The following is a 21050-nucleotide window of genomic DNA, read 5'->3' as shown; positions in this document are numbered from 1 at the left end:
ATGTTGCAGAGACTTCTTTAAGATTTGTGGGGGGGGGCTAGGAGGGAAAGAAAAGATAAACAACATGAATAATAAAATGTCAATAACTACATATCTACCAATAATTGCTTTCAATGTAAGTGCATTAAATGCTCCAATCAAAAACATAGGGTGGCTGAGTGGCTAAGAAAACAAAATCCTTACGTACGCTGCCTACGAGAGACTCACTTCACATTGAAAGACACACACAGACTGAAAGTAAAGGGGTGGAAAAAGTTATTTCATGAAAATGGAAACAAACAAACAAAAAAGCTGGGGTAGCAATATTTATACAAACTAGACTTTAAACCAAAGGCTATAACAAGAGACAATGAAGGACCCAGTAATCCCACTTCTGGGTATTTATCTGAAGAAACCCAAAACACTGTTTCAAGGGGACGTGTGCGTCCATCTGTTCACTGCAGCACTGTTTACAATGGCCAGGATGTGGAGGCAGCCTGGGTGTCTGTCGATGGAGGAATGGCTAAAGAGGAGGCAGTACGATGGAATATTGCTCAGCCATGGAAGGGAATGGGTTCTTGCCTGAGGGGGCATGGATGGGCCTGGAGGGTACTGTGCTGAGTGGAGTGTCAGACAGAGGAAGACTGATGCAATGAGATTTCACGTATATGTGGGATCTGAGAACAAAATTAACAAACAAAACGGAAACAGACTCACAGATACAGAGAACATTTTGATGGTCGCCAGATCGGAGGGTTGTTGGGGTATTGGGTGAAAAAGGGGAAGGGATTAGGAAGTACAAACTGGTTGTTACAAAGGAGCCACGGGGATGTAGGATACAGCATAAGGGATACAGTCAATAATATTGTAATCACTAGCTGTGGTGTCAGATGGGTACTAGATTTATCAGGGGGATAGATGGGAGGGGGTTGGGCGACAGGGTGAAAAAGGGGAAGGGATTAAGAAGTGCAAGTTGGTAGTTACAAAATAGTCATGGGGATGTAAAGTAAAGCCGAGGGAATACAGTCAATACTATGATAATAACTATATATAGAGCCAGGTAAGTACTAGATTAGTCGGGATCACTTCTTAAATTATACCAATGTCTAACCATATGCTGTACACCTGGAATTAAAATGATATTGAATGTCAACTGTAACTGAAAACTTGAAAAGGGGGGGGGAAGGTGAAGGGCAATAAGTGGTCCAAATGTCCAGGCATAAAACAATAAGTCATGGGGAGGTAATGTACAGTGTGGGGAATATAGTCAATAATATTATGATAGGGTGCTATACAGACAGCTGCTGGACTTATCATGGCGATCACTTCTTTAGCTTTAGAAATGTTGATTAACTATTGTGTGCACCTGAAGCTGATAGAATATTGTATGCTAACTATAATTGTAATAAAAATCTTTTAACAAATGATATCAGGCTGGCCTCTCAGCTGGACCCAGGCTATGTTAAAAGTGAACCCTGGGGGGGGGGGGCGGCCGGTTAGCTCCGTGGGTTAGAGCGCAGTGCTCTTAACACCAAGGTCGCCGGTTCGATCCTCACATGGGCCACGACTAGATGGAAACCACTACTTGACTTGGAGCTGATGGGTCCTGGAAAAACACACTTAAAATAAATAAAAGTTTTTTTTTTTTAAAAAGTGAACACTAGGAATGTTATTCAAGCTTTAAAAAGAAAGGACATTCTGACCCCTGAGAAAGTTGATGACCCCTGAGAAAGTTGCGCTTAGTGAAATAAGCCAGCCCCAAAGAGGCACATACGGGACTGCGTGGTTCCACTTAGAGTAGTCGGAGAGACACGAAGTAGAAGGGCGGTTGCCCAGGCTGAGGGAAGGACAGGATGGGAGCCTCCTGTTTAATGAGGACAGAGTTTCTGTTCAGGAAATGCAAAGAGTTCTGGGGTTGGATGGCAGTGATGGCAGCACAACACCGTGAAAGCACTTAGCGCCACCGAACTGTCCACTTCAGAACGCTTAAGATAGTCAATTTTCTGTATCTCACCACAATAAAACCATAATAGTAAAATAAATAAACAAACAAGTAAAATATCTAGACTAGCAGAGGGTAAAAAGTGAGGTTATTTCTTCATGCATCGTTGATAGCTGAAAAATAGAAAACTGACCCAGATTTATATCCTCAGCAAGTATCTTCATGAAGTAAAAGAGGTGGCTTTTAAGTGAATCCCATAAAAAGAAAAGGAAAAAAAAATAAAAAGATCTATAACAATGAGATAGATAGTCTTACCCCGTGTGCTGTCTGGTGCCTGGCACCTGGTAAGCCATTGCTGGTTGTGATTATAATTCTCCCACCCCAGCCTCCGAAAGAGGGAGTTGTGGAAAGCAGGTCAGCTCATGCTTCAAAAGGGGCCACTTTCCCCGCTACAGTCTCAGAGCAGCTGGGAAGGCTAAGACGGAAGAGGAAAGGCCAAGGTTGGTGGTCCTGGAGGAACCTGCTCCTTTCCATCCATCTCAATCAAGCTGCACTCCCAGCCAATGAACTCATCTCAGATTGGAGACACCTTTGTCGGAGAAACTATGGAGAAGCTTAAGGAGGTGAAGAATGAAGAAGCTGAAAGATGCCAGTCACAAAAGACCACCTATTGTATGATTGCATTTATAGGGAATGTCCAGAACAGAGAAATCTATACAGGCAGAAAATAGATTGCCAAGGGCTAAGGGAGGACAGTGGTGGAGAAACGGGGAATGAGAGCTAAAGGGTATGGGGTTTCTTTTTGGAGTAATGAAAACGTTCTAAAATTCACTGTGGTGATGCTTGCCCAAGTCTGTGAATGTACTAAAAACCACTGAATTGTACACTTTAAATGTACACTTTAAATAGTAGTTGTGTACTGTACGAATTGTATCTCAAAGAAGGTGTTAGTAACAACAACAAAAAGTTGCCTTGGCTCTACACGTATATTCCAGTTGCTCTAAGAACTCCAAAGCTGCCACCATCTCTCTGACTAGGGCTGCCCTCATCTCACAATAATTTTTTAAAGAGCATTTCCTCAGCACCTGAACAAAGACCCTTTGATGTCCATCCAAAGCCCTCCTAGGAATTCTTATCTATTTAAAAGGAGAGAATGCTGATTAAAAGCTTGGCTTTCTTGGCTAGCCAAGCACCCATCTTAATTTCCTTGTCTGCAAGTTACTATGACAACAGAAAGCTCCACTGAGAGCTTTTAGGGTGTGTCCAAAGGGACTGCAATCTGGACCCAGGGCGAACTGCATCCCCTCTGCACAGCAGGCCCCACGCCCTGTCTACGTGGCTGATGGACGCTGCAGAAGGGGCAGCCTGCAGTCCAGCAGAGCAGGGAACCCTGAGAAGGGGAAGGATGCAGACAGTGGCTCCTCTGAGCCCGAACACCATGCTGGCCAATTGCCACCCTGAGTCACCATCCCATGCAGGTAGAGGAGAGGGTGCTAGTCACATCATTTAGAGGCTGTGATCTAAAATGGCATCTTGAGCACCTGAGCCAGTCTCCATGTCAACACAACCACATTTCTAGGCAGGAGTAGGTGGCATCTCGGGCCAATGAGAATAATGCGGCCTGAACGCTTTCATTAAACAGCTGGGGCAAAGGCAGTCGGCAACTGGGAACTCACCATTCTCACAGGTCTCATACCTGCAACAAGCTCCTTGCCTCCAGGCCCTGAAGACTCAGCCACAGAAAGCCAAAGGGGCCTGGAGTGTATGCTGTCGGGCCATTGGGCAGAACTACTGGGACTAAGAAGGGGCAGGTGCAGGGGGTGTAAAGCAGGCAGCCTCCATCATGGCCCTCAATGACCTTCACCTCCTGGAGAACCTTATATAGTCCCCTCCGACACTGTATCAAGGTTGGTCTATGTCGTGACCCACAGAGTTCAGCAGAGGGGACAGTGTGTGACTTGTGAAGCTAGGTCATACGTGACATTATGTCCTTGGATCACTCACACTGAGGGAAGTGGGCTGCCATGTTGTGAGAACGCTGGAGCAACCCGCATGGAGTAGAACTGAAGCCCCGGGCCACCAGCTAGCACCCACCTGCCAGCCACCTGAGTGAGCCACCTTGGAAATGGGCCCTGACGAGACTTCAGATGCCTGCAGCCCCAGACTCACCACCCCTCGTGACTGCAGTCTCAAGAGAGACCTGGAGCCAGAACTACCAGGCTAAGCTGCTCCAGGATACGGAGTATACGATGTGTAAAAATATGCAGAATGTTGCTACATATTATTTAGGAATATATACATATGGGTAATAGCAAGAGGCCATGCATGGATGTAATAAGCACCAAATTCAAGGTGGTGGTGGTGGTGACCTCTGGGAGGGAGAGAGGGAATATGATAGGGGGAGGGGATGCCCTAGGGCTTTGGTGTATTGGTAATATCATATGGTATTTCTTAAACTGGGTGGCAGGCACACAGGTACCCATTGTATCCGCTATGCCTTCTGGATGTCTGAAATATTTCATGAATTAAAAAATAGATGTGGATAGCAGAATATCTAGGACAGTTGTGCATGGGTATTTTTTCTTCTTGTTGTTTATTTGTGCCTTCTACTATAGCTATAATGATCCCGTCTTGCTTTTAAGAAATAGAGTGGTTGGTTATTTAACAAGAAAAAAAAGCAGCTATGTTTAATTTTTTGGAAAGAAATATCACTTCCCCACAAGACTTGCTGTGAAAAGAACTTATTTGCATGTCTGAGATCGCAATAGATTGGTGACAATCAATTCGACACTGTATGACAATGTGCATCCTGACTCCAGAGCACGAGCCATCAGCTCAGTGATAGCCACACGAGGCCCCAAAAACTCTGTTTCTTGGGGGTGCCTCAGAAACTGGGATGGACCCCACTGGGTATGCATAATAAGGATTAATAAGTAGCTAGAGAGAAGAGCTGCTGGGGCCTCTTGTTCTGTAGCAGCTTTAAGTTAGAAGAAGAAAAAAATATACATCCAAGCAGGCTGGGATATGAGGGGAACCTGGGAGTGAAGGGAGAGAGAACTGGTGTGTTTTCTTTAAGTGAAGTTGAACCATTCAGGAGCCATCCCAGTGCAATATGGCCTCAAGTTGGGGAGTTTTGTGTTTCCTAAGCTATTGAATCCGACTCTGCCAGCAAGAAGTGCTTGAATGCTGTTCCTTAAAGATGCATAAGGGTTTTTTGTGTTGTTTTGTTTTGTTTTGCATAATGGACACATTTCCCATGCAGCCACTTTCCAGGTTCTTTGTCAAGTGTCAAGGTAAGCTTTTAGAAAACTCCTCTGTGGGCCATGGGGAGGCAATTTCCACCGATGCAGAATACTTAGGAAGGAGAAAGCCAACTTTTCAATATCACTTCAGGGACCATATTTTGTGCGTTTAACATAGCTGAATGCAGACAAAGTCGAGAAAGAAAATTGAGTGTGGATTTTCTTTGACAAATGGGGATTGAATGGAGGAAGTGATGCCAGGTGAATTACTGCCCCCTGGTGTCCACAGACAGTCGTGCCATTATTTGCTGAGAGTCATGTGTGGTACTGCTTCCTACCACCCCAGCCACCATCTCCTGCTCATTTTAAAAAACTTTAAGCAGAGAACTGGCAGCCCTCTGTAGCCAGCTGAAAGACATGCCAACTGTTTAAAAGTCTGGAGATTTTGCTTAAAAATCCAGGCCTGACATTTCTTTTGAAAAACTGGAAACTGTCAACTTTTGGCTGCACCCCAGCGTTATAAATGGAGGCTACCGTCGAGAAGCTGCTGCCCACTTTGGACAAGCCAGGTACTGTCACATGCCCCACCCTCCCCAGCTGTCCCTATTGGCTCTTGCCCAGGCAGTCTTACTCACTAACGGTTCTTGTGTAGCTTCTGGATTTGCTACCGTGGCCTAAACTCATTCAAGAGTTTACACTGGAATCCCAAGAAGTAGAGATGGGATGGCGCCTTTAAAGGTAGATGGTTCCATCACCTTCTGCCTGGGAGGGGACAGAGGTCCACAAGCCCCCTGGTACCCAGTGAGGTAAGTGACCTGCTCAAAGTCACACAGCTGGTAAGTGGGCCCTGCATTTGCACACACATCTGTGTGAGCCCAGAGCCTCACTGCGTTCCACTCCACCAACCATCTCCCTGGTGGCACAGCGGGCTCTCTGGGGAGGGTTTTTACATTACTGCTTGGGCCATCAGCAGAGAAATTCAGGGGACTCTGAGAGACCACTGTTCAAGACCTTTGGTCAAAGATAGAAACAAGAAGCCCCAGAAATAACTACCACGCTGATTTTGTTTCTTAAAAACTCCATGGTTGGTCCTGCTTCCGATATTTCTCATTCAAGTCGAAATTTCTCAAGCACCTACCACATGCCATTCTCCACGCCAAGGGCTGGAAGTTCAGGAAAGCGAGGCGTTACAAGATATAAACAGGGAGCCCAACCAGCAAGGGCCAAAGCTGTTTGGTCCCTCACCTCGCCACATCCCCCCACGGTATCTTTCATTGACAGCACACCTCTGCTGGCCTGGGCCTGGACACTTCCTTTCGTGCTGTGGCCCAGTGGCTTCCCGAAACTGGACTCTGACTGAGACCTACAAAACAGTAGTAAGGTCTCTCCCCAGTGGTTGGAGTGAGCGTTTCCTCTGCAGATAACAAATAAAACAGCAATGACTTGGCATCTTTTCTAGGAGAGTTGCAACAGCGAACAGTTATCAAGCGTTTGTCCTGTGCCAGACGCGTGGGATCTCACTTCGCCCGCACACAAAAGCCTAGGTCTTGTGATCACATTGCCCCATCTTACAGAAACGCAAAAGGGATCAGCGGGGTTAAGTCCATTGCTGAACGTACTCATGCAAGTGGCAGAGCTGGGCTGTGAACCCAGGACTGTGTGGCTCCAATGGCGACACCCACTGCCACTGAGCAGGAGTGGTGCCCCCGGGGAATGTGGGTCAGGGAGGCCAGCTGTGAAGCATCGGGTCTTCTGCAGCCAGGCAGGCGCGGAGCTGTACCGCTGAGGTCGGCTCACAAGGGGGAGCGGAGCTGCCACACCGGGCTGCCTCCCAGCCTGCCGTCCTGCAGCTGTGCTGTCCCACCGCTGAGCTGTTTTCACGGAATAGCGTCCCTGTCACCGCAGCCCAAACCGGGGACTCCTGTTGGCCGTCGGATTTACGCCAACGACCATCAATTGACACAACATCTTAAGGCTGAGCATCTCTGGGCACCTCCTGGATGTGTAATCGCAGTATTTGTGAATTACGGTGGAGTCGTCAGCTCTCTGCATCAAGAAACAAGCCTCTTCTCTCTCTGGGAAGCCGGCAGCAGCGGCCAGGCCCTTCTCTGGAGGATCCAAATTAAAAAGTCAGGGAGGCAAAGAGAGAAGGTGAAAGGCGAGAGAACGCAACCCTCGTAGCACAGGGTGGAGGAGAAGTAGGCTGTGAGGTCAGACTAACTGGGTGGAGAGGTGCAAGCCAGCAGCATCCTCATTTTACACCCAGGGAAACTGAGGCCAGGAGAGATGCCCCCGGATGAGACCCGAGGGAAGGGCAGCAGCTCCAAGCGAGCGGAATTACGAGTTTCTAGCTCCAAGCGAGAGGAACTGCGAGTTTCCGTCCTTGCTCGTAGGTCCCCAAACCGCATTCCGTGTGGGGTTCTCCGCACCCGTTACTCCCGCCTGTCGCCCAGGCCCCGCCCCTCCTGTTGTTTATTGGCTGCTACGGCCACGAGACAAACGCAGGAGCCAACCAATGGGAGTGGCCCACGGTGAGCCTTTCCCGGGACAGCCGACGCGGACGCTAGAACCCGGAAATGCGAGAGGCGGACCCGTGAGGAAAGCCAATCCGCCAAGACGAGGATGGCGGGCCGACCAATGGCGAGTCGCCCGGGGCGGGGCTAGAAGGCGGTGGCGGAGGAGGTACTGGGTGCCGGCGCCGCGGACCCTGCGAATGCCCGGAAGGCCGCCGCGGGGTTTGGCAGCGGCGCGCGGTGAGGAGGGGGCGAGGCCGAGGGTCTGGGAAGGAGCGAGCCGGGGAGGGTGCGACAGAGCAGCGAGCCCTGGGCGGGGTCGGAAAGGGCCGGCTCCCCAGGGACCTTATCCAGTCCCCGCGCCTCTGGGCCTCAGTTTCCCTCTTCCTGGCGTAGAGGGGTGAGACATTCGCGCCTCGGGGAGCGCACCTCTTCCTCCCCGGTGCGCAGCAGCGTCACCGGCTAAACCCGGCTCCTCCCAGAAGTCTGTCCCTCGGGGGGCGCGTCCAGACCAGCTGGACGAGACAGTGGCCCACACCTTCCGTGACCCACGGCACCCAAGCGTTCCCCCTTAGAGAGGGGCCATTCCTGCATCAACGAGCCGGCCTCCCGCATTAGACTCTCGGCCCCGAGCCATCAGACACCTCGTCGACCACTTCGGGGACCTGGAGGCCTGGCACCAGGCGCAGCCGGAGCAGGTGCACGGGCCCCGGTTACCAGCAAGGCAGAGGTGAAGCCCGGGCGCTCTGGACTCGCCCTGGGGACTTCCCACGCCCGTCAGCTCCCTGTGGGCCTCCTGGGAGCTGACTGAGCCTGTCCCTGCCTTGTTGCTCTCCGTAAGCGCAGCTGCGGTAACTCCTTAGGTCGGTGAGGATTACGTGAGATAATGCAGGGCTAGCACTCAGCTCAGTGCCCAGCACACCAGTCGCCCCGTAAATGCTTGTTGGTAGCATAATGGCTTGCAGACCGGACCAGCCCCAAGCACATGCTGCTGTCACAGAGGACAAGGGGACACTGCTCTGGCCCACACCCTGATTTCTCTTTTAGATGCTCAGACTGTCCAAACTCCAGGCAGCATCCCTGCTGGACAGCAATGTGGCTAATATAAGGGTGAGGGCATGGAGAGGTGGCCACCCATATGGCAGTAAATCAGGCCACCACAGTTGTGTTTGCCAAAGGATGGGCCTCAGCACTACCTTTGCCAATCTGGGTATGTGTGTATGTTGTGTCCCAGACACCCAGTGTCAGAAGCCACAGAATTTGTGGTGAAAGGGGTATTTTAGAGCAATGGGGTCCTGAATTCAAGTCCTAAGGCTGTCGCTTGTTCACTGAGCCAAGGGACTTCGCCTCTCTGAGCTTGTTTCTTCGTCTGGAGAGTGGGGCGATGATAGCGTCAGCTCTTGTTGGAAGACTGCAGGAGATAGGATGCGAAGGTCCTTGGTGCTCAGCACAAGTCCTGGCACACAGTAAGTGCTTACTATGTTGGGCAGCGGTGGCATTACTTTTCAGTCACACCACCCTGGAGGTGACACCAGTTCTTCCAGGCTCACCCCTCCCCGTTTATATCCACTTCTTGCTTGCCCCCACCACCTGGTCATAGTGAGTTAACAGGCATGGGGGTCTCCAGGCACTAGCTGGAGACAGAAACACATTCTAATCGTATCACTTCCCCTGCCTCACCTCCTGCAACTCTTGGTACCTTGCAGATCCAGCTCTCTCGACTGCGTGTGTGCAAGGGGCCTACCCCTGAGGCCAGATGACACTCCTGCCGATGGCTTCAGTAATGGCAGTGGCTGAACCAAAATGGGTCTCCGTCTGGGGCCGCTTCCTGTGGGTGATGCTGCTCAGTATGGTAGTGGGGTCCCTGCTGGCCCTGCTGCTGCCGCTGGGGCCCATGGAGGAGCAGTGTTGGGCCTGGCTCAAAGGCTTCTGCCTGCTCAGGAGCAAGCTGGACAGGGCACAGTATGCCATCACCAAGTGCACCAGCCCATCCACGGAGCTCAGTGTCACCTCCAAGGACGCAGCACTGCTGGTGGTAAAGACCAAGGGCTCTCCAGGTAAGACAGCAGCGGTCTCTCAGTGCTTGTTTTTTTTTTTTTTTTTTGGGGGGGGGGGATTATGCCATTTATTTATGTGTTCATAATTTGTGTTATTTACACGTTTTAAATTTATTGGAATAACAGTTTATAACATTGTATTTATAACTTTATAATACAACATCTATGTACTCTATTGTGTGCTCACTACCCAAAGTCTAGTCTCCTTCTGTCACCATATATTTGACCCCCTTTACCCTTTGTCCTCCCGCCAGCCCTCTCCTCTCTAGTGATCACCATTCTGTTGTTCGCATCTGTGTGCTTGTTTTTTTGTTTTGTTTGTTGCTTTCAGTTTTATATCCCACATAGTGAAATCATCCAGTTCTTGTACTTTAACATCTGACTTATTTCACTTAGCATGATACTCTCAAGATCCATCCATGTTGTTGCAAATGGCACTATTTCATCTTTTGTATGGCAGAGTAATATTCCATTGTATATAAGTACCACATCTTATCCAATCATCTGTTGAAGGACAATTAGGTTGTTTACATGCCTTGGCTACTGTAAATAATGCTACTGTGAACATAGAGGTGTATATATAGAGAGAGCGTGCCCAAAAATGTATACATACACATTTTAAGAAAGGAAAAAACTGTATTAAAATTGTAATACTCAATATACCAATAACAAAAGATGAATACAAGTCATGTGTTTACATTTTTTTGGCAACCCCGGTATCTGTATGAATAAATGTTTTCAAAATTTTCTGGTAGATACCTAGGAGAGAGGTTGCTGGGTCCTATGGTAGCTCTATTAATTTTTTGAGGAACCTCTATACTGTTTTCCACAGTGGCTGCACCCATTTACATTCCCACCAGCAGTGTGCAAGGGTTCTCTCGTCTCCACATCTCCAACACTTATCACTTATCTTATTGATACTACCCATTCTAACAGATGTGAGGTAGTATATCAAGGTTTTGATTTGCATTTTCCTTATAACAAAGGGTAAAGGAGGTGAAATACACGGTGACAGTGAGCACACAACGGAGTACATAGATGATGAGCATCTTTTCATACATCTATTGGCCATCTGTATGTCATCCTTGGAAAAGTGTCTATTCAGGTCCTCTGCCCATTTTTAAGTTCGGTTTTTTCCTTGTTGAGTTGTATGAGTTCTTTATATTGGATATTGGCCCCTTATTAAAGGTATCATTTGCAAACATTTCCCATTCAGTTGGTTGCCTTTTTGTTTTGTTGGTCTTTTGCTGTGCAGAAGCTTTTTAGTTTGATGTAGTCTCGTTCATTTTTGCTTTTACTTCCTTTGCCTTTGGGGTCAAGTTCACAAAGACCCCTCTAAAACCAAGGTCAGTAAGTTTAGTGCCTGTGTCGTCTTCTATGTGTTTTATTGGTTCAGGTCTTATATTCAAGTCTTTCATCCATTTTGAGTTAATTTTTGTGTATGGTGTCAGCAGTCTAGTTTCATTCTTTTGCACGTGGCTTTCTAGTTTTCCTAACACCATTTATTGAAGAGGCTTTCCTTTCTCCATTGTATGTTTTTGGCTCCTTTGTTGACAATTAGTTGCCCATATATGTGTGGGTTTATTTCTGGGCTCTAAGTTCTGTTCCATTGGTCGGTGCCTTTTTTTCTGCCAATACCATACATGGTGTTTTGATTACTGGAGTTCTGTAGTATAGTTTGAAGTCAGGGGGGTGTGGTGCCTCTGGGTTGTTTTTTTCTCCGAATTGCTTTGGCTATTCAGGGTCTTTTGTGGTTTCATATAAATTTGAGGATTTTTATTTGTTGTTGTCCTATTTCTGTGGAAAATGCCATTAGGATTTTGATAGGAATTGCATTAAATCTGTGTATCACCTTAGGTAATATGGGTCTAAGGTGATTCTTCCAATCCATGAAAGATAGAATATCTGTCTTCTTTAATTTCTCTAAACATCTTGTAGTTTTCAGTGTATAGATCCTTAACATCCTTTGTTGTTTATTCCTAGGTATTTTATCCTTTTTGTTGCAATTGTATTCTGCACTTTACTGTATTTATTTACTTTTAAGCTTTTTGGTAGAGTCTTTAGGGTTTTTGATATATAGAATCCTATCATCTGCAAATAGTGAGTTTACTTTTTCATCCCCAATTTGGATGCCTTGTATTTCTTTTTCTCATCTAATTGCTCTAAGACTTCCAGTGACAAGAATGGACATCTTTGTCTTGTTCCTAATCCTGGAAGAAAAGTTTTCCACTTTTCACCAAAGTATATTAGCTGAGAATTTGTCACATATGGCCTTTTATTATGTTGAGGTGCTTTCCTTCTATACCCATTTTATTGAGTGTTTTAATCATAAGTGGATGTTGTAACTTGTCAAATGCTTTTTCTGCATCTAGCAATATAATTGTGATTTTTATCTTTTATTTTGTTAATATTGTGTCAATGCGATCATGGACTTGAGTTATACCATCCTTGCATCCCTGGAATGAACCCCACTTGATGATATATGATCCTTTTAATGCATTGTTGTATTCAGTTTGCTAGTATCTTGTTTAGAATTGTTGCATCTGTATTCATCAGAGATATAGGCCTGTAATTTTCTTTTTTTGTGTTATCCTTGCCTGGTTTTGGTATCAGGGTAATGCTGGCTTCATAAAATGAGATAGCAAGTATTCGCAACTCTTCAGTATTTTGGAAGAGGTTGAGAAGGATTGGTATTAAATCTTTGAATGTTTGATAGAATTTACCAGCGAAGCCATCTAGCCCTGGACTTTCATTTTATAGATTATTGATTACTGTTTCAATTCCCTTACTAGTGATGGGTCTTTTTAGGTTTTCCCATTTTTCGTGATTCAGCCTAGGAAGATTGTATATTTCTAAGAACTTGTCCATTTCTCCTAGGTTATTGAATCTAGTGGCATATAGCTTCTCATAATATTCTTGTATAATCCTTTGTGTTTTTGTGGTGTCCATTTTAATTTCTCGTCTTTTATTTCTGATTTTGAGGCTTCTCTTTTTTTCCTTAGTAAGTGTGGCCAGAGGTTGGTCAATTTTGTTTGTCTCTTTTCAAAGAAACAACTCTTTATTTTTTTCTATTGTCTTTTTGCTCTCTATTTCATTTATTTCCACTGATGTTTATTACTTCTTTTCTATCAACTTTGAGGTTCATTTCTTCTTTTTCTAGTTAAGGTGTGATATTAGATTGTTTGAGAGTTTTCTTGTTTCTTGAGATAGGCCCATAATGCTTGCTATAAGCTTCCCTTTTAGTTGTGTTTTTGCTGCATTCCCAAAATTTTGGTATGTTTTATTTTCCTTTCTCAGCTTTCTTTACCCGAGCTCTGCTGGGGTGTTTGAGGCAGAGAAGGCAAGTTCATGATCTCATGACTCCACCCCCAGCCCCCTCCATCAGCAGCAGAGGCAGTCAGCACTGCTATCTTGTTTAAGACTTCCCAGACAGCTCTACCTGCCTGTGCCTTGATGGGGATCTGGGAAGGAAGATGCCTTTTCCAGGAGAGAAAATGCTCTGCCCCTTATAATCCAGGCCGTAGTGTAAAGACTTCAACCCAGCTTCTCCACTGCTCCCAGTGGACACCAAATCTTATCTGTGGCCACCATCCCTGTCCTAACCCAATTCTGACTCCCCTACTCATTCCTGCATACCCACCTTCGGATGTTCCAATGCGTGGATCTTTCAGGTGTGGTTGTGTCGAGCAGGGAATCCTTTGTTGAATTCGAGTTGTCTGACTTGCACATTTAAGGGGAGAAACAGTGGAGTCTTCTCACTCTGCCATGATGAGGACGTCACTCTCAACACTTGTTCATGTGATATTTAGAGTGTCCCATATGCAGGGCACAGGGTATTAGAGTGAAAAAGTCAGCACTGAGCTGCCAGCCTAGACAAACTGACAGGTGACAGATACAGTGCCACCAGTGTAGTGATGGAGGAGCAAAGGGGGCCGCAGGCACACAACAGGAAGGCTCCCTGGGAAGGGATGCCTGAGACCCAAGTGTAAGCAGGAGTGACCCAAGGGAACAGGCATAGGGGCAAGTGCTCCAGGCAGAGACGAAAGGGTGAGAGAGCCTGGGGCACTGAAACTAAAAGAAGCCGATTAGGCGTGGCTGACACTGGCTCAGTGGGGCCAGTGGAAGAAGCCAGGATGTCGAGCAGGGGCCAGCTGAGAACCACGAGGTGAAAATAATTAAAGGGCCCAGAGATAGGGAGGCCTCGGGCTAGTCCAGCGGGGAGCTCCTCACAGCCTGGTCTCCAGGGGCAGAGCAGGTACTGCCAGGATGGAGCACCAGAGTAGCCAAGAGCCAGCGAACATGCAGGGAGGGCTGTGTGATGGGAGTTGTGGCCACGGAGGAACACAGCCATTCACCAGGGCAGGACAGTAGACGGCGGGGGCCAGGTGATGCCTCCCAGGGTACGGAGAATGGCTTTGGCGACAAGAGGACAAGGAACAGCCTATTGTCCCCTGGGGCTGTGGGGAACCATACGTGGAGTGGTAGGGGCACCTGAAGAGCATGAAAGAATGGCTGGAACGAGCCCCCCAAGGCCGTGCTTCCCCTGGGGGCCCTGCACTTCACAGCTTACCTCAATGTCCTTTGCCACTCCTTGCTCTCCCCGACAGTGCTTTTCTTGACTCTTTTCTAGGTGGTACGTTGGAAGCCAAAGCGGCTTTGAACCAAGCCCTGGAAATGAAACGCCAGGGCAAGCGGGGGAAAGCCCACAAGCTCTTCTTGCACGCCCTCAGAATGGATCCGGACTTTGCGGACGCCCTCACTGAGTTTGGCATCTTCTCCGAAGAAGAAAAGGACATCATCCAGGCAGATTACTTGTACACCAGAGCACTGACCATCTCTCCCTACCACGAGAAAGCGCTGATCAACCGGGACCGGACGCTGCCGCTGGTAGAGGAGATCGACCAGCGGTACTTCAGCATCATCGACGGCAAAGTGAAGAAGGTCATGTCCATCCCCAAGGGCAGCTCCGCGCTGCGCAGGGTCATGGAGGAAACGTACTACCATCACATCTACCACACGGTTGCGATCGAGGGCAACACCCTAACCCTCTCGGAAATCAGGCACATCCTGGAGACCCGCTACGCCGTGCCAGGGAAAAGCCTGGAGGAGCAGAACGAGGTCATTGGCATGCACGCAGCAATGAAGTACGTCAACACCACGCTGGTTTCCCGCATCGGGTCGGTCTCCATCAGCGACGTACTGGAGATCCACCGGCGGGTGCTGGGTTACGTGGACCCGGTGGAAGCTGGCAGGTTTCGGACGACACAGGTCCTCGTGGGACACCACGTCCCACCCCATCCTCAAGATGTGGAAAAGCAGATGCACGAGTTCGTACAGTGGCTCAACTCCGAGGACGCCATGAACCTGCACCCAGTTGAGTTTGCAGCCTTGGCCCATTACAAACTCGTTTACATCCATCCTTTCATCGACGGCAATGGAAGGACCTCGCGCCTGCTGATGAACCTCATCCTGATGCAGGCGGGCTACCCCCCCATCACCATCCGCAAGGAGCAGAGGTCGGAGTACTACCACGTCCTGGAAGTCGCCAATGAAGGCGACGTGAGGCCGTTCATTCGTTTCATTGCCAAGTGCACGGAGACCACCCTGGACACCCTGCTCTTCGCCACAACAGAGTACCCGGTGGCGCTGCCAGCGGCCAAACCCAACCACTCTGGGTTCAAGGAGACGCTGCCTGTGAAACCTTAACCTTCTAAAGCCTCCCTTGGAGACGGGATGTTCGGGAGAAAAAAAGAAAATCAAAGAAACTGAGCATTTCTAGAAACCTTGTCATCTCCCAAAGCAAAAGGAGATAGATAAGGAACTTAAACATTCTTTACCTCCAAATGCTTTTTTAGTTAAAGAAAAAAACTAAATTATTAAGCCTTGTCTCTTAAGATAACTTATAATTCAGCCAAGTTATTTATTTTGTTCTTTTGAGCTAGTAAATGTCGTGTCTGCTGTCCGTGCTGATGGCCTGTCCTTGTGGTGGTCCCAGCAGGCTTTGGGGGCACCAGTGCTTCTGGAGGGACGAATAGCTTCTGGAGCAGAATTTGCACTAAGGTGGGGAGAGGCCAAGAGCTGTGGGACAAGGTCCAGAGCCATAGGACTAACTCCTCCAAGGCTTTCTCTGAAACTGGCCGCAAGGTTCTGTGATTCTACCTGGGAGGTCAGAACCCGGTCCCAGTTCTGAGAAATGACTGAACACTTGCTTTTTGAGATGTTTTTGCTCCCCTACAAAGAGGTTAGTGTTGTAACTAATTCTTACTAGTAGAGCAAACTTCTGAGATGTGAAATAAAATGAATGTTGACATTTCTAGTTCGATACCTTGCTTATTTCAAGAAGAGTCTTTGAGCCATAGTTAGTCTGCCAACTCTAGTGCCAGAGGCTATTTTTCCACATCAAGACTATTTTTCTAATTAAGATTAGGGGAGTGGCCAGCCTAGCTTTTTCTATCAATGTTTTTCTCACTTCATTTGCAGCAACTCAAACCAGATGTTTTAGTCTAGAAGTTCTCTGGGGTTTCTCTGAACCACCCAATCATGCTGCAGGTGAGGTAGGTACTGTGCAAGGGAGTGAGTGTGCCCTCACCCCCAATCTGAGTTTAATGTCTTCTCTAGGTAGATGTTAAGGAACAGAGCTGAGAAAACAGATGCCACATCAACACCAAATAAGCACTTTTGATACTGAATTAGAGCACCAGTTTCTACTGAACCACGAAAACCCTTTAACTACAGCCAAGACACATCTCTTTTGAAATGCAGTTTTATCCCCTTACTGACCTGACCCCACCTCCCACAGCCACCGTACTGTCCAACGTCCTCTTGGGGAAACAGAATGGATTGCCCTGGAGTGGCCTTAGTTTTCAAGCAACTTATAAAGTCTTACATGGAATACAGCCAAGTTCTTTGTTATTCTATAGAAATAGAAAGAACCTTCTCTTCCCATCATACATGGCACAGGTGCCAATATGCCTGCTGCTATTTACTCAGAATTGTCAGAAATCTTTGCGTTCCCCTTCCAGGGACAGAGCCCATGATGTCTAACACTGGACGTCACTTTGTCAGTGTCTGAATGGTGGTGAATATGGACACTGTTGTCTCTGATTTGAGAATTGAGATCCTGAGAGTAATGAGGTCACTATTATGTAGCAGATGTTTATACAGCTATTTAATTGTAGAATAAGCACACTGAGAGTGGTTTTCTGAAGGATTAAGGAAATTAAGTGTAAAGATATATGAAATGGCCCCAAGTGATAGTTGTCCAAACCCGTATAGGAAATAGTTTCCTATTCGTATGCTGCCAAAGTATTTCTTAAACCCTGACTCTTCTATCATCTTGGTTTTATAAGCACACCAAGGAAGCCTGATGTGCTTGCTTTGTACTATAGAAATTGGCACTTTAGCTGTATGTGAAGGATATTATTTTAATGAATAACTAACTCTAATAAAGTATTTTATTACGTTAAATAAATGCCTCCGACTTTGCTGTCTTATTCACAAGACGGTCCCATTTGTCAGAGGGATGCAGAAGGGATTGTTTTCCGGACCTTAGCCCTACTCTTCATATTCTGGCAGAAAAACTGATCTAAGACCGTACTTTCAATAGGAAAATGAGGCCGCTGGTTGGGTAAGCTGCCTACGAGGGCTGACAGGGATGGACCACTGACCTTTCACTAAGACTGAAGTTACTGAAATGATTTTTTCTGGGGAAAACCCATAAAGCCAGTCACATTTGGAAAATCCCTTTCTAGAACAGTCAACACCCCAAACCTAAACTGGGTCCCGTTTCAGTGCGAAAAGGTTCACCTCTGTGATGAGCCTGTGCTAACATTTGAGACTATGAAGTGAGGTCAGAGGATTGGCCAACAAGAGAACAAAACAGTGAAATGTGAAGCAGCAAAGAGTAAAACCACCCAAACCTGGATCGATAAGGAAATACTCATGGCTCTTCGGTGTCGGTCTCCAACCGTCCCAAATCCTCACCCACCGAATGGGCTTCCTCAGGGAAGACAGTGGCCATTCCAGAGAACAAGAGGCTACCACACAGCTTCTTCTGACTGCTTATAAGGTGAGAAATAGCCACTGCTCGAATTTAACTCAGATTACAACAACCAATTTTTGTTCTGTGCAAAAAAGAGAAAGACAAGGTGGGGGGGGGGACCTACAGAGTAAAAGACTTAAGAAGTTATTGACCAATCATAACTTATGGGGGGGAACTGACATTTATGAAACAATAGGAAATTGAATTTTGCTGACTAGTTGACATCGAGGTATTGCTAACGTTTCTAGGAATGATGATAAAATTATGGCCCTTACGTTCTTATCTCTTAGAGACACATGCTACAATATTACTGGGTGAGTGCTATGACGTCTGGGGTATCCCTCAACATAATAGGGGAGGAAGGGGGTGGCGGAAGAAATGAAGGAAGATGGGCTCTGGGGTGAGAAATGCTGACATTCAATGGTAGCTACCTAAGGAGTTTATCTCACTATTCTTTCCTTTATAAACATTTTTCCATGAAAAGTTAAGCCTGACTGATGCACAAAAACTTAAACAGATAAGAGAGCTGATTTCCATCACATCGGAAAGAATTCCGACTTTTCTCCCAGAGTGCCTTTATAAAGTAAGTTTCCCATACTGAACTGCCAGTGTCACTTTCTAAGCAATAAATATTTGATAAATGAGAGGTAAAAAAAACTTAAAAGCTAAAGTGTCAAACTGCCATAAACTGAAATTTTAAAACTGAAGACAAACTGCACCTGAAATGATTTAAATCATAGCAACAGTCGGATTTGACTTACAAAAGTTCTATTTACACATCTATTAGGTAAAGCAAGGTACACCCATTTCAAAATACATCTGTATTTGAATGCACAGCTCAGCACCATTCCACAAGAAGTTTTTAAGAGATCTTCAGTTTAATAAACAAAGCTAAATGGGGAAAATTTAAGTTTGTACTTGACATGGTATTTAAACAAAACCAAAGGGCTGAAACAATATTTAAACGACACAGTCCACTACTCACTAGGCAAAGAAAATGGTCCACAGCAGATGGCACACAGAATTCCTATACAAAACAAATGTCACAGATATTTTGCTTTTAGGAAACATAAAACAGTGGGTTGACATGTCATTTACAAATACATAATATAAAAACACAGCCCCTTCAACAAAAACCCATCAAATATTTTTTATGTGACTTCTCCTATCCCCACCCCTTTACTAAAATAGGCCATTCTGGTGAATTACTAGCATCTGCCATTTTGTCTTTTAAAAATTAAAAGAGTGAGGGGCACATGTGCTATGCAGAGTATAAGAGAAGTGTCTTATAAAAAGAGGCCAGAGTCTCAAAACGATGTGTTCAAGTTTCACTTTCGTTTCTAACTCTTAAAAACAAAACCAAAAAAAAAAACCTCTTAGAAACTACACCCTGTGCCCACCCTACGGAGTGATTGTTTTCCTCCTGTCGCCCTCAATATGAGGGAGCACTAAAGCCTCCTTCCTTGGACACCACTTCCCTTGGTCTAACCCAGAGGAAACTAGGTGGGTGCAGGCGCTTCCATACCCAGGGTACAGCTGGGTGACTGGTGGTCTTCCTGGCCAGCATGAAGTAAGGCATTTCCCTTCTCTCGGAGTCCCGTTCACTTTCTCAGAAGCAACTTGGCAAAATCAGCATTGGACATCTTGGGAGCTTCAGTGGCTGCTGAGGTGGCTGCTGGTTTGGGGCCAGGCCCATTCTCGGCTTGAGCCACTGCAGTGCTCGTTCGTTGCAGGGCGCGAGGCAGCAGAGAAAGCTGGGTCCTTCCCCTCCCCCGCCTGCAAGAGCAAACACTGAATGTACCCTTTCGAAGCAACAATTCATGGCCCCTGGTTTATTTGTGAAAATAGCCAGGATAGTCTTAAACCACTCAAAAGATGAAAAATAAAAAAAAACAAGAAGGATAAAATGATGCCTAAGTCTCCTTGACTTTGACTAGAAGGTAAAAATCGCTTTAATTTGGCCTTTTTCCCAATTTTGGCATGGACCAAACCTGTGTCATGTAGTCACCCCAAGAGAGAAAAATGGCTATAATCTTTCAGACTTCACCAAATCACCTTGCAATTTTGCTGTCATCCCTAGCAAGTATAGACGTGACTTTTCTAGAGTGACAGCCGGAGCTGTAGATTACCCTGGCAAGCATATGGTGGTCCGGCTTTGTTTTACACATGGATTTAACCGGCAAGGAGGACTTTACAATAATCACAGCCCCAAAAACTCTGACCTTAAATAAATCACACGTGTAAACTGGCGAGTAGCAGGAAGGGTTCCCCTTCTGGGCTTGCTCTCTGCGTGGATGTGCTGTGGACACCCTTCCCTGGGACCCACAGTGGACAGCGGCCCTGGCCTTGTCCTTGACACGCTGCACCACCAGAAAAGAATTCATCGTGACGCCGGCCAGGACAGAGTCCGCACTGGCAGCCGTGCAAACACTTACGCTCCATATATCTGCCGCGGTACCATGGGGCCACCTGGTCCTTTCCTTGCTTCAGGCTGCTCTGGAACTTTCCTCTGAGGGGGATTGCTGATGGCCACTTTGATGACGTTCTCTTTGATAGTCATGCCGTCCATCTTCATGACAGCCTGCGATGCCTGGGATTCGTTCTCGTACTCCACATAGGCGAGGCCCTGAAAAAGCCAGGTCACAAGCTGTGGAGCCACGATGCACCTTCCTCCCTCGGGTCAGGTGGTCAGCCCATCAACAGGTGGCCTTCCCCACCGCCACCATCCTTGCCTGCAGGTCCATCTCCCTGCTATACTCTTCCTCTCCATTTCTATAACTGACTGTAACGTCAGGTAACCTTAAGTTCAGTGTCTCTTGTGCTTATTCCAGCAAAACAAAACACAGACAGACGGATCAGTATAAATCCAGCAAATGGACGAGGTGCCTCGGACACGGGGAGCAGCCCAGGTGGGCCCTAATGTCTATGCCTTCGTCCCCCCCATTTCATACTCTTTAACTCTCAATTACCCTGGATGGGAAGTGGAGGGGAGAGAGGTCACCCAAACTCTTGCTTAAAGAATACTACTCAAAATGCAGTACAAAGAGGATTTAGCAAGAGGCCGAAGGGGGGGGCGAAAGGGGATGACATGAAAACGGGGAGTCAGTGGAGGGACCTGAGGAAATGACTGGAGGCCTAGTGAAAAGGAGGGGTCTGGGCAAGAGTGAGGAGACTGCAGAGGATGGCCCCTCACCCCACGCCCCCACTGTGCCCCCCACACTAATTTGTGGAAGCTGTTTCCCCAAACACCTGGGACATTCTTTCTGTAGTACAATT

At 47.0% G+C, this 21050-nt stretch overlaps 2 protein-coding genes across 7 annotated transcripts in view; one reads left to right on the top strand and one right to left on the bottom strand.

Annotated features, from left to right (window-relative positions):
- The first annotated feature begins 7810 nt into the window (after window positions 1-7810).
- Window positions 7811-17204, top strand: FICD (FIC domain protein adenylyltransferase). Of its 2 annotated transcripts, XM_081037824.1 has the most exons (4): window positions 7820-7916; window positions 9010-9142; window positions 9383-9733; window positions 14364-17204. In XM_081037824.1, the coding sequence occupies exons 3-4, from the start codon at window positions 9433-9435 to the stop codon at window positions 15437-15439; spliced, it is 1377 nt and encodes a 458-aa protein (XP_080893950.1). In that variant the 5' UTR covers window positions 7820-7916; window positions 9010-9142; window positions 9383-9432; the 3' UTR covers window positions 15440-17204. The 2 variants fall into 2 exon arrangements, with proteins under 2 accessions (XP_080893949.1, XP_080893950.1); XM_081037823.1 differs by lacking the exon at window positions 9010-9142 and having other exon boundaries at window positions 7811-7916.
- A 1317-nt stretch (window positions 17205-18521) lies between these two features.
- The window catches only part of SART3 (spliceosome associated factor 3, U4/U6 recycling protein), a 31272-nt gene continuing 28743 nt past the window's right edge, over window positions 18522-21050 (bottom strand). For 3 of the 5 annotated variants that reach the window (XM_081037821.1, XM_081037820.1, XM_081037822.1), the window contains exons 18-19: window positions 20210-20400; window positions 18522-19550 (exon numbers count right to left, since the gene is read on the bottom strand). In XM_081037821.1, coding sequence (XP_080893947.1) covers window positions 19376-19550; window positions 20210-20400 — 366 coding nt within the window. In that variant the 3' untranslated portion in view covers window positions 18522-19375. The remainder of the gene's footprint in view (window positions 19551-20209; window positions 20401-21050) is intronic. The other 2 variants (XR_013992537.1, XR_013992538.1) reach the window with 1 other exon arrangement.

Source organism: Rhinolophus hipposideros (assembly GCF_964194185.1).
Source record: "Rhinolophus hipposideros genome assembly, chromosome: 24".
In the NCBI taxonomy this organism is placed as follows: Eukaryota; Metazoa; Chordata; class Mammalia; order Chiroptera; family Rhinolophidae; genus Rhinolophus; species Rhinolophus hipposideros.
Note: the sequence above shows the minus strand (reverse complement) of the source record. Positions and strands in the feature narration are given on the sequence as shown.

What these genes read in the sequence shown, in the direction of transcription:
- FICD (XM_081037823.1), top strand. Translation starts at nt 9,433, where the DNA reads ATGACACTCCTGCCGATGGCTTCAGTAATGGCAGTGGCTGAACCAAAA. An exon ending in AAAGACCAAGGGCTCTCCAG is followed by an intron (nt 9,734 to 14,363) that starts GTAAGACAGCAG and finishes ACTCTTTTCTAG; the next exon opens with GTGGTACGTTGGAAGCCAAA.